The sequence below is a fragment of the Anabrus simplex genome, chromosome 1, assembly GCF_040414725.1.
Source record: "Anabrus simplex isolate iqAnaSimp1 chromosome 1, ASM4041472v1, whole genome shotgun sequence".
Lineage (NCBI taxonomy): Eukaryota > Metazoa > Arthropoda > Insecta > Orthoptera > Tettigoniidae > Anabrus > Anabrus simplex.
In genome coordinates this window covers 1407643409-1407661242 of record NC_090265.1, presented here as the reverse complement: position 1 = coordinate 1407661242, position 17834 = coordinate 1407643409, and the positions used below count along the sequence as shown (strand labels likewise).

Below are 17834 nucleotides of genomic sequence, written 5' to 3'. Positions count from 1 at the left end.
TTTGAGCCCCTTGAGATAGAAAACGTCCGCTCAAAGCAGCTCATGGTTAGAACCCTCCAGTTCCCGTGCAAGTTGAACCCTGTGTTAGACCATTTGCACCTGTCATGGAGCCTTTCCGGGCTTGCCAAGGCCGTATGACGTCACGCTGTGACAACACCACCACCAAATGCTCACTCTCACCTTGTGGAATCGAATCGAACCCATCAGTCGTAATTTCCACTCCACCGTTTACATCAAGCAGAATAGAATCGAATGGGATTGTACGCAGGAAACACAAAGCACGCAGTGGATGCTTTGATAAAACATTAATGCAGTAAGTTGCATGCCGCGACAGGGTGAAGTCATTAATCGAGGTGGCATCAACATTAATTAAAAACCGAAAAATGTATTTGTCCACAACACAGCAGCTTCTTATGCATTACCGTACTGTTTGTTCGGAATACATGAACGACAACCGTAGGGAATGCCACTTACAAAATTGTTCACGGTAAATATTGTACATTCCAAGCCATGTCAATTATCGTACTGACATACCGTACTGTATATGGACTCCAACATGATAATATGATTTGAAATAAGGTCAACAATAATTGCGAAATAAAGTACCGTATAGGCCTAATCTACCACAAAATTGAATATTCTAACCTGTTTGGTTTACATTCCCTGGCTTATTTCCTTCCAGACATTCTCTCTTCCGTTGTTGCAATAATGCTTATGGGTCTTGTCGTAGAGGAAATTACGTTTTGGAACTAAACTGATAAGATTTTCCGTGTCCATTATTAGTGTCCCTCAGTGTGTCTATGCAGGAAACAGCCGACCAAAGAGAATGCAGCCGACTTGCCAGCTGATACATATTATGCCGCCAAACAGCCGGCCGAAAGATCCCGATCGTCTACGAAGTTGAACGAATGTTGATAACCAGCTGGGTGTTGGTGAGCGGGGGCGTGCCTGATACACGCACTGAGGCATTGCGATACCACGTGTTGGCATAAAATTGAAAGTTATTTTTATTTTTACCTTTTACGAGCTAAACATTGTATTATCGTGTCACTCGTAATTATTACATTGCATTATTAGAACGTAGCACAAGGATGAGGAGACATGAAATAAAATTCTCGCGGGGAAAGAAACTGTTTATGTTTAGATGTGCTAGTGTTGCTACTGCGCCTTTATCACTCGCACGTAATACCCCAATACTTTCCCATGCACTCATTTCTGCAACTTCGAACCTGCTTTTCTTTTCTTCATTACCTTTAGCATGAAGAGGATTAAAGCAGGAAAATAAACTCAATATCGGCTTGCCCATGCGGTACTTGTGAAACAGCCAGAAACTACGCCCGTGGCCATGACAACTAGTAGGAATGCAGGGGCGATATAGGCCTATGAATAGGTTCTAAGAATCTCTAATAATAAGTTACCGATGTCCCGTCTACTGCCGTTAACTTGAAGATGTCGGGGGGTGTGAAAAACTGAGGCGGTTTATGGAAGGTTCAGTCAGTGTGCCTCAGAACACATGGAAGGCAATGTGGGAATGTGGGAGGTTTTATAGTTTTTTTTTGCAAGTTGCTTTACGTTGCACTGACACAGATAGGTCTTACGGCGACGATGAGACAGGAAAAGGCTAGGAATGGGAAGGAAGTGGCCGTGTCCTTAATTAAGGTACAGCCCCAGCATTTGCCTTGTGTGAAAATGGGAAACCATGGAAAACCATCTTCAGGGCTGCCGACAGTGGGGTTCGAACCCACTATCTCCTGAATACTGGCCGCACTTAAGCGACTGCAGCTATCCAGCTCGGTGGTTTATAGTTCAAAAAAGCAGTAAAAACCTAAAAACAGACAACCCGGGACAATTTCTTTTCCAAGTAGGAGCCTAGATTTTTGTGTTTGGAAATGTATTTAATGTCTAATGGAGTATGGAATTTACATAATGTACAGTCAACATCTACCATTTTAATGTTCTTAGTATTTCTTTTATCTCTTGTGCAAGGTTTCATGTAATATGTTCCTTTTTCTTATCAAAAATTTTTAGAATACAGTATGTTCAATTACAGTATTTTACTTTATCTCTAAAAAATACATGTCATGATAATCTAATACTGTATTTATATTGAGGCTTTCTTTTAGCAGCTTTTATATATCAGCCTATTTCGGTATTGTTCACAAACAAGGAAATTTTGGCTGTGTGTTTCACATGTATGTCAAAGTAGGGATTAATTTTTCAGGCATTACCCCTTTTAAGAAGTTTCCTGCTTAAGAAGTTTTTTTTTTTGTGGTCCCTTGAAAAACTTCTTAACAGAGTTTCACTGTATTTTCAAGTTCAACGATATTAGACTGCAGGCTTTCGGCACAGTCTGCCATAAAGACCAAGTCAACAGCATAGTTCAGACTGCTTACTACATTTCCACCTAACTGAATCCCTCCCTGCCACTTTATACCTTTCAGCAGATAATCCATCTAAACTACGAACAGCAAAGGTGAAAGATTACAGAATTTTCTAACCCTTGTAAGAACCCCAAACCAAGAACTCATTCTACCATCAATTCTCACTGCAGACCAATTGTCAACATAAATGCTTTTGATTGATTTTTGTAATCTAACTTTAATTCCATAGTCCCCCAGTATGACGAACAACTTTTCCCTCAGTACCCTGTCATAAGCTTTCTCTAGATCTATGAAACATAAACACAACTGCGAAAAGCTCTATGATCACCACTACATGTTAATAGCACATTTTTCTTCTTTCTCCAGTCACAAATACATGGCTCGTCAATATCGTTTTTTCTACCGGTGACACGATTTCCAATAATTTCGGCTTCCCGAACTACTTTGTTTCTCACTCGCAGTAAAAGATGGCAAACGCTTTGTGGAATTCATGTTGATACTCCAAGAACGTGCGTGAGACTGACTCCAAGCGCGGAAGTAACGTATACTGAGAGCGGAGAGAGCAATGTTGCCAAGCCGTGCCAGCGGTGATGCCCGATAACGTGCATTCGGAAAGATAAATTTCCCAAAATTTTAAATAAGACCCGCACCCAATTTTGGAAGCGGTATTTTCGAAAAACAGTGCGGGTGGTATTCAAGATTATACGGTATATATTGAGCCGTCAGTCAGTGAGGCGGTGAGTTCAAGAGAGTGTATGTTATAGTGCGTGAGTCAGTGTTGTTGATATCTGTACTTGTCAGAATCTACTTTAAGTGTTGTAGTGTCACTTGCTACTGTGTATAATCATGTCTTGTAACCTACAGTGACAATAAGGTAATTTACACAAGGAAGTGGACGTGTTCTCATGTGATTTTTATTTTCGTCAAATGAAATTGCATTTGAGAACGATACAATAAATAACTCACTGAGACAAAAGGGTTAATATAAAATTTAATTGAATCCAAAAAATGTGCTAAACTTAAGAAGAAAATGAAATAAAAGATAACAGACAAAACTAAACAATAAGTGTTAAAAGTGAGGTTGCAGACCTCTGAGACTAAATTTTTTTTTTTAAAGTTTGATAACAATTCAAAAACAGGACAAAATTACTGTGTTGAAAATTCAGGCTGCCAGTCTGTCTTTATAGAAACACCATCCCACGAATGGCTAGGAGGGGAGCGAAAAAGCTTGAGAAACCAAGTTTGAGAGGAGACAACATGCCAGGTAAAATGTACGTGACCGGGCGAGTTGGCCGTGCGGTTAGGAGCGCACAGCTGTGAGCTCTCATCCGGGAGATAGTGGGTTCGAACCCCACTGTCGGCAGCCCTGAATATGGTTTTCCGTGGTTTCCCATTTTAACACCAGGCAAATGCTGGGGCTGTACCTTAATTAAGGCTACGACCGCTTCCTTCCCATTCCTAGGCCTTTCCTGTCCCATCGTCGCCATAAGCCCTGTCTGTGTCGGTGCGACGTAAAGCAACTAGCAAAAAAAAAAAATGTACGTGATAACTGATGGAAAAACACCGATGAATTAAAAATTTTAGAATAGCAGCATTCTCAATTTATCAATCCCGTTCTCGAAGATTATTCCAAAGTTGTCTAGGTGTGTTTTCCTTATTTTAAATGGTCGGGAGAGCAGCGACAAAATTGAGAATCTGTGTTAGAGAAGTAACAGGTGCATGGTAAACTGTAAGTGACCATAATGGAAACCATCAATAAAGTTCCAATCTGTAATGGAAAAAACAAGGTTATGTGTGAAACTTGGGCTGATAAGTAAAAAATGTGAAATGGATGTAAAGAAATCTTTAAACTTACGGTACTCAAAAGTTGGTTGTACTCTCGAACCGGCCTGGCCTTCTCAGAGTTAACAGTCCCGTTCGTAGGATAGAGTCTATTGTTGGCTCAGCTGTGTTTGCGAGGATGGGAGTAGCGGAGGGGGAAGGGGGTGTAGGGCTGGCGGGGAGGGGGGAGTGGTAGTGAGTTGGAGAGATGGAAACGGGGTTTGTTTTTGTTATAGAAGTTCTAACAAATGTATGGAATGAATGCTAGAATGTTCTTTTTTTTTTTCATTGATTTCATTCAAATTGTGAGCAGTGTTGCCAACTTAGCGGATTTTCCGCTAAATTTGGCGGAATTAGAAGACTCGGCGGATAAATATACCATTTAGCGGACAGCGGATTTTTTGGTGGAATTCTAGATATATTATAGCGAAGTTTAGCGTTTTATCCATTTTACTTTAAAAAAAATGTATACTCCAGTCTGTCTCTGAGCTATTCCATATTTCTTGTCAGGAGCTAGCAGTCACATGAGGAAAACATGTTATTTGGATTGTGATCCTGGTATCATAAATTTGTAATGCGTGGGGAAAGGTTACTTATCTCTTAGTTGACGAATGACGACAGATAATGAAACTGTGAGAGAGTAGCATTTATATTTATGCTATGAAGGACGACCGTTTAATGAACTGGCCTGGTCTGTGTGGCCGTTGAGGTAGGGGATTCACCTAGTTTGCACCCAGCAGTAAAACACCTACAAGTTTTAGCTTGCTGGCTCGCAGGCAGGGGGTTAATCCCAGTGGAACTCACAGATCAGGTGAGTACAGACATTTACTACTACTACTGCTACTACTACTACTACTACTACTACTACTACTACTACTACTACTACTACTACTACTACTCTCTCTCTCTTTGCGTTTAGGCCATCTGTGGACCACGGTGCTTGTGTTCTAGCTGTGTTTTTGTCTTCGTCTGCCCCTTTTAGCATACTGGATTGTGTTCTTAGTGGCCTCTTGAGCCTTCCTGTTGGCCCAGTATTCCTTCATTTTCTCGCTGAATTCTTTCCTGCGCTCCTCTGACCAATTCCCGGCTCCTTTGTGGCTAGCTGATGTAAGGGATGTTAGGAAAGGTTTAGTTTTGACCATTAAACGGTATGCATTTCTGTCAGTAATGGCGGCTTGATTAATATTAAGCTCTGCAAGATCTTTGTCCACTTGTTTGGTCCAGGGGAATCCAGTAGCTTTGCCTTTGTTAGCAACCTTGAAGATCTTATGGGATAATCTATTAGGATCCATTCTGTATAGGTGCCCATAGAAAGTCAGACGTTTTCTCCTGATGGCATCTATGAGGTTTTCTTGATGCTGGTAGAGCTCATTGTTGGGTTTGTACCATCGCCTTCCATCTGGTAGGATCCTTGGCCCTATTATTCTTCTCAGGAATTTCCGTTCTTGCACTTCCAGGGCTCTCAGTGGGGTTTTTTTAGTTAGGGATAGGCATTCTGCTGCATACAGGACTACTACTACTATTTTTTTTTTTTTTTTTTTTTTTTTTTTTTTTCATATGGACCCAATGGATCACTCAAAACTCTAACGATTCTGTTTTCTGAGTTGCCAAACAGCTCTCATCCTTTCTCTGTGGATCCTTTTTCGTTCTTCTGTCCACTTTGCTCCAGTCTTCTTTTTTACTTTGTTCTCTGGTTGTACTTTCCATCCATTAATATTTTTCCTATGGAGGTTTCTCTCCGTATTGTCATTTGAATTCATCTGGGCTTTTTCCAGATCCTTCTTCACTTCCAGTACCCATGGAATATTTTTTAGATGTTCTATGTAGGTGAGAATTGTGTGTGTCAGTCTACTTGCCGGCAGTCTGCGGACGCGCCCATAAAATTTCAGACGTCTTTTGCGGATGTCTGCTGCAATGTTGGAAAGCTCTTCTGTCACTTTGCGTGACCTCAGTCTATATCCATCTTCTGTTTTACGGGGGCTGAGAATTTTCCTTACATTATTGTTGTTGTTATTATTATTATTATTATTATTATTATTATTATTATTGTTATTGTTATTATTATTATTGCCCATTGTTGGAGATCGGATTTCTTGGCGGAATTTTAGCGGTTTTTTAGTAGTATTTAGCGGATGTTGAAAATATAAGTTGGCAACACTGATTGTGAGAGAGGTTCATAACGTGACCTAAATCGATGTGGATGCTCTTGAACGTTGAGTAAGGTGCGTTTTTGCTCATAATTAGGGGCCGTATTTTTTGGTAATAGCGATAAGCACGAAATTTTTCATATCTTCTTTCTAGCCTTTATATGACCTTGTAGGTACCGTACCGCAACGTATTTTAGCGAAATGAACTCACGAAATATTGCGAAATCTGTTTATTACGCGAATCGCGCAAATAATCACGAAATATACCCCACATGGTAAGAAAAATACGAAATCGTATTGGAAAAGATCTCCAAGAAACGTTTAAATGCTCTTGAGAACTTGACTGTAGTAGTTTCCTTCTCAGTTGATTGATAGCGCTGTATATTCTCTACACAAATGCACACAAAGCGATGAGCCCTGTGTATCGGAAGTATGTGTATTCAGTTCCACGATCTCTAAGGCAATCATTAAAAATCGATATCTGTTATCGATTACAGCAAGTGGCGTTGTGGTCGTAGCAAGATCGGTTGTAGATACAGCAGTGCGCATTATACTCTTTCGCATTGAAACTTTGCCACTTATGAACCTTTATCAGCAAATGTCCAGCATTTAAGTGCAAAAATGCTGAAAACTAAAGTCACAACAGTTTTTCCGAGGGCCGAGGAATACAACAGTGAGGCGTTCTATGTATTTGATGCTGCAAGAAAGATTCTAATGTGTAAGTACTGTAATGTTCGCATTATGTGAAAACCAAGAGATGCGTGCGATAAATACTGTAGAGAATCAGAAACACACAAAAAGAAGAAGAATGAAGCAAATGAACATAATTTTAAGCGGCAAATAACAATCGGCGATACTTTACACATCGCATAGTAGTTGAAAAGTGATAGAGAGCAATTTGTAATAGACACAACAAAAGCATTCATGCAAGCCAGCATTTCTATAGAAAAATTGGATAATCCTGGCATGAGGACATGGATGAATATAAAAGGGAAGATAAATAATACCGACTTTATTATAAAATATGACGATATTAGTAGGCCTGTTCTAAATAAATCGCACCGAGCTCGATAGCTGCAGTCGCTTAAGTGGAGGCAGTATCCAGTAATCGGGAGATAGGGGGTTCGAGCCCCACTATCGGCAGCCCTGAAGATGGTTTTCCGTGGTTTCCCTTTTTCACTCCTGGCAAATGCCGAGGTTTTAAGGCCATGGCCGCTTCCTTCCAATTCCTAGGCCTTTCCTATCCCATCGTTGCCGTAAGACCTATCTGTGTCAGTGTGACGTAAAGCAAAGAGCATAAATAAATAAATAAATAAATAAATAAATTGCCTGGTTGAGTTGTAATAATGTTATTGTTTTTACGTCCCACTAACTACTTTTACGGTTTTCGGAGATGCCGAGATGTCGGAATGTTGTCCCACAGGAGGATTTTACGCGCCAATAAAACTAGTAACACGGGACTGACGTATTTAAGCACCGGGCTGAGCCAGGATTGTACCTACCAACTTGGGCTCAGAAAGCCAACGCCTTAACCGTCCGAGTTACTCATCCCCGGCGGGGCAGCACCTGCATATCCATGAATATCTTCCAGGGATATATGGCTTTGCAAAATGCAGTGAAAGCACGTCTGATAGAAGAGAAGAAAGAAGACATTGTTAGTGAAGTTTTAGGAGGATTTGCACCAAGTGTTCGCAAGTATTATGGTTTCCGACGTCTAATGTGGTCAGCGAAAGGGGCTGCTTTTACAAAAACATACTTTCTGACTGTCGCACAACTCTGGATCCTGATAATGTTGGAACCATGCATAGTTTTTTACTCTGGAGACAAGTCATTCAAAATGTTAAAACATGTAGAACCAATCCAAACCCCACGGCACTTAACGCCCTGAAAGGGCCTTGGCCTGCCTTGTGACCGCTGCTCAGCCTGAAGGCCTGCAGATTACGAGGGGTCGTGTGGTCAGGACGACGTATCCTCTCGGCCATTATTCTGGGCTTTCGAGACCGGGGCCAATATCTCGCCGTCAATAGCTCATCAGTTCTAATCAGGTAGGCTGAGTGGACCTCGAACCAGCCCTCAGGTCGAGAAAAAATCCCTGACCTGGCCGGGAATCGAACCTGGGGCCTCCTGGCGAGAGTCAGGCACGCTACCCCTACACCACGGGACCGGCAAAAACGTGTAGGCTACGTATAAATTCCTAACTTCCGCCTAACTTCATTTTAAGGTTTCAGGGATTTATATAGGCCTACCGGTATTTATTTCTACAACATTTTGTATATTTGGTTGTTCTAAGGTTTAATAACAATTGAATACATTACAAGTGTTCACTTTAAAACCCCTAATCACAAAATTAGTTAGATTTACCCCATACCATAAGGAATATTTCACAAGAAACATCGATTAGTATGACAATTTATTTCACGAAATACCTCCCGAAGCAGCTAAGTCATAAACTAACAAGATACAGTTGGAATGGAGATACTAAAACTCTGATAGATTATTTTATATCTGATATTGAAGCAGGAAAGACCATATGTGATGTCAGAGTTATACCAAGTGAAAGCCTGGACAGTGACCACAGACTTCTCCTCGCAACAATAAAGCACATTGAAATTTATAGGCCTCAGAAATACAGGAAACCAAAAATTAAAACATGGGAGCTAAAGAAGACAGAAAAACAAGTTGAATACACAAAAAAAGTGACCAATAAATTACCATCAGATGCATTACAAGAAGGCAACATCGAGTGGACTAGATTCAAAGAAAGCATTGTCGGAGCTGCATTAGAAGTTTGTGGTAAAACTAATAGCAAAATGAAGGAAAAAGAAACTCCTTGGTGGAACGATCGGGTGAAGATTGCTGTGAAAGTAAAAAATGAAACCAGGAAAGCCAGAGACAAAGAAATGCAAAAAGGAAGTCAAAGGAACGAATCTAGAGTAAACGAACTGCAGCAGAAATACAGAGATCAGAAGTTACAAGTAAAGAAAATTGTGGCCGAAGAAAAACAGAAAGCTTGGACTGATTTCACAGATAAACTAGAGCAAGACAGCAAAGCTAATTCTAAACTACTTTACCGAACAATACGAAATATAAGAAGAGACAATGAATACATAACAGCAATAGAGGAACCAGATGGTAACATAGTTAGGGAGGAGACAGAAATAAGGAAGATCATGAAATCCTATTTTGATAATTTATACAACAGTACTGGGAAAGATTCCAATGATGTGACCACGCAGGTCAGCTGCAATGATGAGCCTGACCAAGAGAGTCCGCCAACATGGAAGGAAGTAGAGATGGCCCTTAATAGTATGCCCAAAGAAAGATCTACAGGATTTGATGAAGTCAGTGCAGATATGATCAAAGCAACTGGTGCAATAGGAATACAGTGGCTTCATAGAGTAATTAATGCAATATGGAAGGATAGGAAAGTCCCAGATGATTGGAAAAAGGGAATAATAATACCTCTCTTCAAAAAAGGAAGCCGGAAGAAATGTAGCAATTATAGAGGGATCACTTTATTGTCTCATGGTTTGAAAATATTTGAGAAAATACTTGAAAAAAGGCTAAGGAAAATAATAGAACCACAACTACAGGAAGAACAATATGGATTCAGAGAACACCGATCAACTACCGATCTCATATTTGCACTTAGAATACTGTTAGAAAAGCATTGGGAGAAGGGCAAAGACTTAACACTAGTGTTTTTGGATCTCGAAAAAGCATTTGATAGTGTTCCAAGGACGACTATATGGGAATGTTTAAGAAAGAAGAATGTACACAAAGGGCTTATCCAGAAAGTTAAAATGCTTTACGAAGACTGCTGCAGTTGCGTACAGATAGGAAACGGTAATTCTGATTGGTTCCAAACCACTAAAGGAGTGCAACAAGGCAGTACCCTTTCACCATTACTTTTTATCACTGTCATGGATGAAGTCATGAAAGAAATTAAGCAGAAGAACAATATGGACATCAATGCATTTGCATTTGCAGATGATGTAGTAATTTGGGGAAATACAGAGAAGGAAGTCCAAGAGAGGCTGAACACCTGGAATGAACATTTGAAAGCACACGGATTAACAATAAATAAATCGAAAACTGTTACTATGTCTGTCAACAGGCAGAAGAAGAAAGGAAAAATAATGCTGGAAGGTACACAACTGGAAACAGTAGACCAATATAAATATCTTGGGTGCATCATTTCAAGTGATAACAGAATACAACATGAAATTAACAACCGCATTCAAAAATCAGCTCAGTTTTACCATCAAGTTCGGAACCTTCTCTGGAACGAACAAGTTCCCTTAAGATCAAAGCAGATTCTATTCCAATCATACTTCACCCCCATAATAACATATAGCCTAGAAACCTGCACAACAACCCAACAAGTGGACAGCAAACTACAAGCCGCAGAAATGAAGTTCCTACGAACTATGGTACAGAAGACAAAAAGGGACAGGGTAAGGAATGAAAGAATAAGGGAGCAAGCTGGTGTGTACCCATCCCTGAATGAAAAAGTGACAAGGGCCCGTTTGAAATGGTTTGGCCATGTCAAACGAATGGACGATGGAAGGACAGCAAAACAATGGCTACACACAGTCGTGGCCGGAAAACGACCGGTAGGAAGACCTAGGAAGAGGTGGCTGGACCAAGTGAAAGAGGACATAGGAACAAGAGGAATCAGCTGGGATGTCGTCTTGAGAGAAGAGTGGTACATGGACAGGCAGAAGTGGAGAGTGCTCGTAAACCATGATGATGATGATCTCCCGAAATATTGTTAGTTTTAACACCGAAATCAACAGTTTTATTTCACCAAACATACAGTCACATAAAATATTGCCTATTGTGTGCTATAGACAACAAAGTGTGTGCTTGTTTATATAATATTAGCGATACAGAACTCGTGTGTTTTAAATTTATTCCACTTTTAAAGCCGTGTCTTAATGGAAATGGTTTTCAACGATTCCGTTCCAATTAACAACTGGACGACCATCTTGATCAGCTAAGCATTAATTTCCTCAAAGACTAAATAATTCCTGTTAAGTCGTCTTTTTTCTTCACCAAAAAATAGGACCCTTATCTATTGATGTGTATTCGTGGCTGGATGCTTGATGATGATCTCTCAATAGCTGGTCATTGGTTAATGTTACTTAAGTTTATAGGTTAATAAATTTGTAGATCATTATTACATTATTATTATTATTATTATTATTATTATTATTATTATTATTAAATTTAGTCTATTGTTTCTTCAAATAAAAGGAAAGTTTTGCCTCTAGCACTGCACTTCTCAGTTTTTCATTTTCTTGCTTAATTTTTTCGGTTTCCTTTTTCATGTGTATTAAGACTAGTTCTTCGTTATGCCTTAATTTTAGCATGTCTAATTTTTGCTTGCAAAGATCCCTTCTTGCTTCTGACAATTCAATAACTCTTTCACAAGCTTTCAATGCTTCTGATTTCTTTGTCTTCTTAAGGCCGGTTTCTTGATGCCCATGATAACTTGCTACCGCTAGTTGATGGTGGAAGGTCATGGATTGTATTCGGGACCGTTTCTTCACTGGTAAGGATAAGGATCTCTGTACTTGGTTTTTCTTCAAACGTCACCAGTACATTGCATGATTCAATAGTGTTGCTACTGGATGTGGTTAGGCCTATGTATGCAGAATCGCTATCCAAGTTGTTGGGAAGAGGCTCTACTTGGTCCCGGATTGTTTCTAGGAGTTGTGATGTTTGGTGTAATGAAGGGGTTACAGAAACTCCACCTCCAGTTTTAAACATATTCACCTTATCCTGGCATCTTTTTTGTTTAGCCCTTCTTTTGAAGTTGTCATAAAACATTTTCAATTGTTTCACTGACCTCTTACAAACAAATTCATGAGAATTAAAACAATTTGCAAGTTCTATCCTCGCTTTCTCTTTATCACGCAACGTTATGCAATCGGTTTTCTTGTTTTCGATTGTCTCTTTCCTTTCGGCAACAAAACTCGCGAACAAACTCTTCTCGTCTTCAGAGAATTTGGATCCTTTCTTTTTTGAAGAAATATTATTATTATTATTATTATTATTATTATTATTATTATTATTATTATTATTATTATTATCTTCCATTTTTGAGACCACTCTTACAACAGAAAATTAAATTGCAAAACAAGTCTATTTTCAACCTCGGCTCAGTACTTCAATTAAATTAATCGAGAAATGGCAATCAGAACGTATGATAACACTCGATATATCGCGATACAATGTCGTTTTGAAATGCGAGATTGTGTCAAAATAAACAGAGCGTCTATTCCAGCTCACTAGTGATGATGAAATGTAAAAGGTTTTGACAAAGCGTCAGAAAGAAACGGGTCGTCATTTTTGACAGGCGTCAAGCATATTAGGACGAAGCTTGGTGAAACCGGCAATCGATCGTACGAACGGCACCGTTAACTTTGAGAAGGCCAGGCCGGTTCGAGAGGACAACCCCCTTTTAAGTACCGTAAGTTTTCTTCACACACATTTTACACTTTTTACTTATCAGACCTAGTTTCTCACACAACCTCGTTTTTTTCCATTACAGATTGGAACTTCATTGACGGTTTCCACTATGGTCACTTACAGTTTACCATGCACCTGTTACTTCTCTAACACAGCTTCTCAATTTTGTCACTGCCCTTCCGGCCATTTAAAATAAGGTAAACACACCTAGCCAACTTTGGAATAATCTTCGAGAACGGGACCACTACATTGAGAAGAAATGGAGAATACTGCTGTTCTAAAATTTTTTAAATTCAACGGCGTTTTTCCATCACTTATCACGTACGTTTCACCTGGCACATTGTCTCCTCTCAACTTTGGTTTCCAAAGCTTTTTTGCTCCCCTCCTAGCCATTTGTGGGATGGTGTTTCTACAAAGACAGACTGGCAGCCTGAATTTTCAACACTGATTTTGTCCTGTTTATGAATTGTTATCAAACTAAAAAAAATTTAGTCTAAGCGGTCTACAACCTCACTTTTAGCACTTATTGTTTTGTTTCCATCTGTTATCTTTTATTTTATTTTCTTCTTAGGTTTACTACTTTTTTTGGATTCAAATATGTTTTATATTAACCCTTTTGTCTCAGTGTGTTATTTATTGTTCCATCTAGTGATATAAATATTGTATATTGTTATTGTTTTTATTTCAGTCTGTCTCTTTTGTTCTTCATTATATTTTTAGCACATTTTACCTATTATGTAGCCATTGATGCTTTCACGGCCCGTACTTAGACATAATACTGTATAGGCTTTTGGGCTTATTCTGTGTCAAGAAAATGCGGTGAAATTCTTTACGTTTCTCAGAGAACTGTGCTCTGCGTCATCAGAAGAAAATCTATTGTGTACATTACTTTAACCCCCTCTTATTTCACTGAAGATGGCTCAAACAAGTCAAAACATGTTTGAATTTTATTGCTCCATCTAATGACGGAATTATGTTTTGTATTGAATTAGGAGGATACATTAATTTTTTCCTTTGTAAAGTGAAAACCATCAGTACGGAATGATTCTAATACAGTATCTTGTAGTGGCGAGGCATTATAAGCATAGCAGACGGTACATACATATCCTTGCTGGAAACTTGGGGGCATCTCCAAAAACTGTAAAAGTAGTTAGTGGGTTGTAAAACCAATAACATTAATTATTTAATTTTGAGATCTTATATCTATTACCCCCCCATACAAGGCATCACCAAATCTCAAGAACAGTCTCACATAATGTGAAATTAAACCTCTGCATGGTTCTTCCTGCTGCAACATCTCCCATGATTACTCACAAGTCTTTCTCTATATAAGATTACTATGACTGCATGAAAATATTTAGCATCATCTATTAAAAGTTGTCCATTTCATGACTGTATCGATGAGTATAATCAAGAAGTTAATTTAAAGAACCACCTAATTGATACTTTATTTTATGCCTTAGGCAAAATAGAATATATATTAACACTTACAGGACATGTTTCGACCACTTAGTGGTCATCATCAGCTGTATGAAGAGGAAACTAAGATGAAAAAACATTAAGACAATAAGCACAAGTAATACTCTTAGGTTATAAAGAAAAAATCGTTGTGTTGACTGTTTGGTTAAAGTTCTTTGGCGACTCCTTTGTTATAAGATGGTGGACATCAGATCAGAACGTCGTGCCTCTCGTTCTTATTTGGAAAAGATGTTTATTCTGCGCCGTCCAGAGAGTCTGTCTTAGAGCGCGATCTGGTGTAGTAGCGATGTGACACATTCTGACAGTTCGTGCAAAACTCTGGAGAGAAGGGGAGTAGAGTACCGTCATCATCTAACACATCATGTGAGGGAGGAGGGAGATTAGGTTGTGCTTCTACGATGTCGTGTTTGATTATATCTCTTGTTCGTCTTGTCTGTTTCTTGTCTACCCATTCCAAGTATTTACTGATATGTTCGTATAAGATTTTTTTTGCTCGTTGTTTTCGTTAAGATTCTGTTCACCGTTTTCTAATTTATCAAGAACAATGTGGATGTTTTCCAGGTTGTTCATTAGACTTCCTTTATTGATCATACAGATGATTTGAAGGTCCTGTCTGATATTAGTGAATTTGTGGTTAGTCTCTTTCATATGAGATCCCATGGCAGATAATCTTCTGTATTTTTCTGCATTGACGTGTTCTTGATATCTAATTAAGAAGTTCCTTCCTGATTGCCCCACGTAAGTTCTTTTGCACTGTGTACACGTTAGCTTATAAATGCCAGAATTCTGGAATTCGTCATCCTTAAGTTTATTAGCTTTATTGTGGTTAAAGAACCTATGTTTCGTGCTGTTGGTTGAAAAAGCTACTTTGGTGTTGTGTTTCTTGAATAAGTTGGTGGTTTCGTAAATCCTCGTGTTATTAAAGGTGAATTTGACATATCCGTTTGCCTTTTCAGATTGCTGTTTTAAGTTTAATTTGTTGTTGATATTTGCAATTAGTAATGAGTTCATTAATGAATTTCAAACTGAAACCGTTATGTAGGGCTTGTTGACAAATGAAAGATAGTTCTTTCTTTCTGTCTGTTTCTGTTAGCGGTATTTCAAAGGCTCGGTTGAGGTAAATTCACACCATCAGCACAGTAATTAATACTGAGAGGACTTTTCCTCTTGGTGATACAACCTAACTTTTCATCCCGTTTACCATCAAACCATTGTCTTCTGTCCATCTCACAACATTGTCAAGGTTGTTTTGCTGTCACTCACAATCCAGTCATTTATTTACTAGATCATATAACACCATCCACAAAAATCTGTACGTGTGATACCAGGTATTTACTCGTATCATTTGGGTAGAAAACATAAATGTCCATTAATACTGCCCCGCAGAACTGCTTCTCTTAATGATTACAGAATCAGAATGCTTCGCCTACTCTAATTCTCTGAGTTATTTTTAAAATTTTATTTAGCCACTTATTTAACCACTCTTTTGTCTAGTCCATTAGCTTTATTTTGATCAGCAGTCTCCCATGATCTACCCTATCAAAAGCCTTGGATAGGTCAATAGCCATACAGTCCATTTGACCTCCTGAATCTTAAGATATTTGTTATATCTTGCTGGATTTCTACAGGTTGAGTCTCACTGGAATAACCTTCCTAAAAACCAGAACTGACTTCTTTCAAACCAGTTAGTAATTTCACAAGCACATCTAGCGCTCTGCTTTGATCGATTACTGTTGCTATAAACAAACATTGATATGGTCGCTGACTGTCGGCTGATGCTCAGATGAAAGTATGTAAATGGCTTTTACATATGATAACCACTCCTGTTAGCTTTTCTTCTTTTCTTCTATTTTGCAGCACTCTGGTACACAGCAGTCTGGGGAATTGGTCTACCTCTTCTACCAATGTTGGTCGTACTATAAATTTTGCTTTGTCAATTTGGTACTTCGATATTTTATATTGTTGGTAATCGGTAAATAGAAAGTCGCCCATGCTCTTATCATCCTGGGCGAAAGCACTGTTGAAAGGACACCAACCTTCTATGATGAGACAGCACAAGGAGGAGGCCACCGCTGAAGTCAGGGAGTGGGAGGATGAGGAGGAGGAGTAGTATTAGTAGTTTTCTGTCGGTTGGTCCAGACTCTGCCATGGAAAGATATGCAAGGTTTTATTTTCCTTTAGCTTTAAGAAGTAGAATTAATTTCAGATTTTGTTTATAGGGCTGCTTTAAGGTTTAATTTTGTGGATTTTTTAATCTCTTTAAAGGTCGTCTTGTGGACAGTAAAAACCAACTCAACAAAGATGAAATGTTGAATATGATCAGACATGGTGCTAATCATGTCTTTGCTTCAAAGGACTCTGAGATAACCGATGAAGATATTGACAGTATCCTTATGAAGGGGGAAGCAAAGGTAAGTTTTAATTATGCCAAGAAGGAACCATGTACTACTTAATTTCTCATTTCCTTCGTATTTGTGGTATTTGCTTACTGGTCATTTCACAGAGGACTTTGCACAATCCTTTTGGTGTCTTAAGATTTTCATTTTTATTGGTGTCTCGTTGTATCCAGTATTTTTTATTCTAAAAATGTAGTAAAAGATTTCTATATCTCTCTTTGTTAATAGAAGTACCACATTTGAAATGTTATGTTGAAATCCATATTTCGCGGTTTATTATTTTAATTACGTCGTATATGACATGATCTGCCATTTAAAGATAAAAATTTCATTGTTCCGTATTGAAATTATTGATGTTAAAAATTAAATAACTGGAGGTTCAACCTATTCAATACTCAAAAGAAAGAAACGTAGCAATCACATTTCTATTTAAATGGGACCGGTTTCGACTGTTAGGCAGTAAAAAACTGACCTCCAACATTCTTAAACATTTTACATGTTTTTTATGGCTGATGATGACCTAGACTAAGGTCGAAACCGGTCCCATTTAAATAGAAATGTGATTGCTACGTTTCTTTCTTTTGAGTATTGAATAGGTTGAACCTCCAGTTATTTAATTTTTAACATGATCTGCCATGACAACCAGATCGTTTGATTTCTACCGTACTGAATCGTATATTCAATAACGTCTGTGAATGACCTGAGCAAACATTGGTGAATGCTTGATTACAACTTTTATTCTTTTTATATTTGAACCATGAACACAACTTTTCCTGCGGTGTAATTATCAGTGTGTATGAAGGTCTATGAAAACCTACTGTAAATACCGTATATATGCAAATAATCTGTGCACCCTAATTTTAGGATTTTTTTTTTTTTTTTAAGAAATTGACTTAATTTATGTTTTATTTACAAGCATTAATCCCACAGGATGTACTCCAAAACTGAATAAAATATAAATTTCTTTTAAGAAACTCATCATAATCTTCTCATGCTTTTCGATAGGCAATCTGCTTGATCAAATTGTCATATTTTTAATTGGCTAGTTTTCCCTGTGTGTTGTAATGAGTATGTGCTCTGTTATTAGCTGTACAGGATCACGTTGTGCAAAATGCCCAGCGATTACTATTTGT

At 38.5% G+C, this 17834-nt stretch overlaps 1 protein-coding gene across 2 annotated transcripts in view; it reads left to right on the top strand.

The window, feature by feature from the left end:
• Iswi (Imitation SWI) overlaps positions 1-17834 on the top strand; it is a 304965-nt gene that overhangs the window by 207128 nt on the left and 80003 nt on the right. For both annotated transcript variants that reach the window (XM_068225541.1, XM_068225540.1), the window contains exon 14: positions 16571-16716. In XM_068225541.1, the coding sequence (XP_068081642.1) occupies positions 16571-16716 (146 nt within the window). The remainder of the gene's footprint in view (positions 1-16570; positions 16717-17834) is intronic.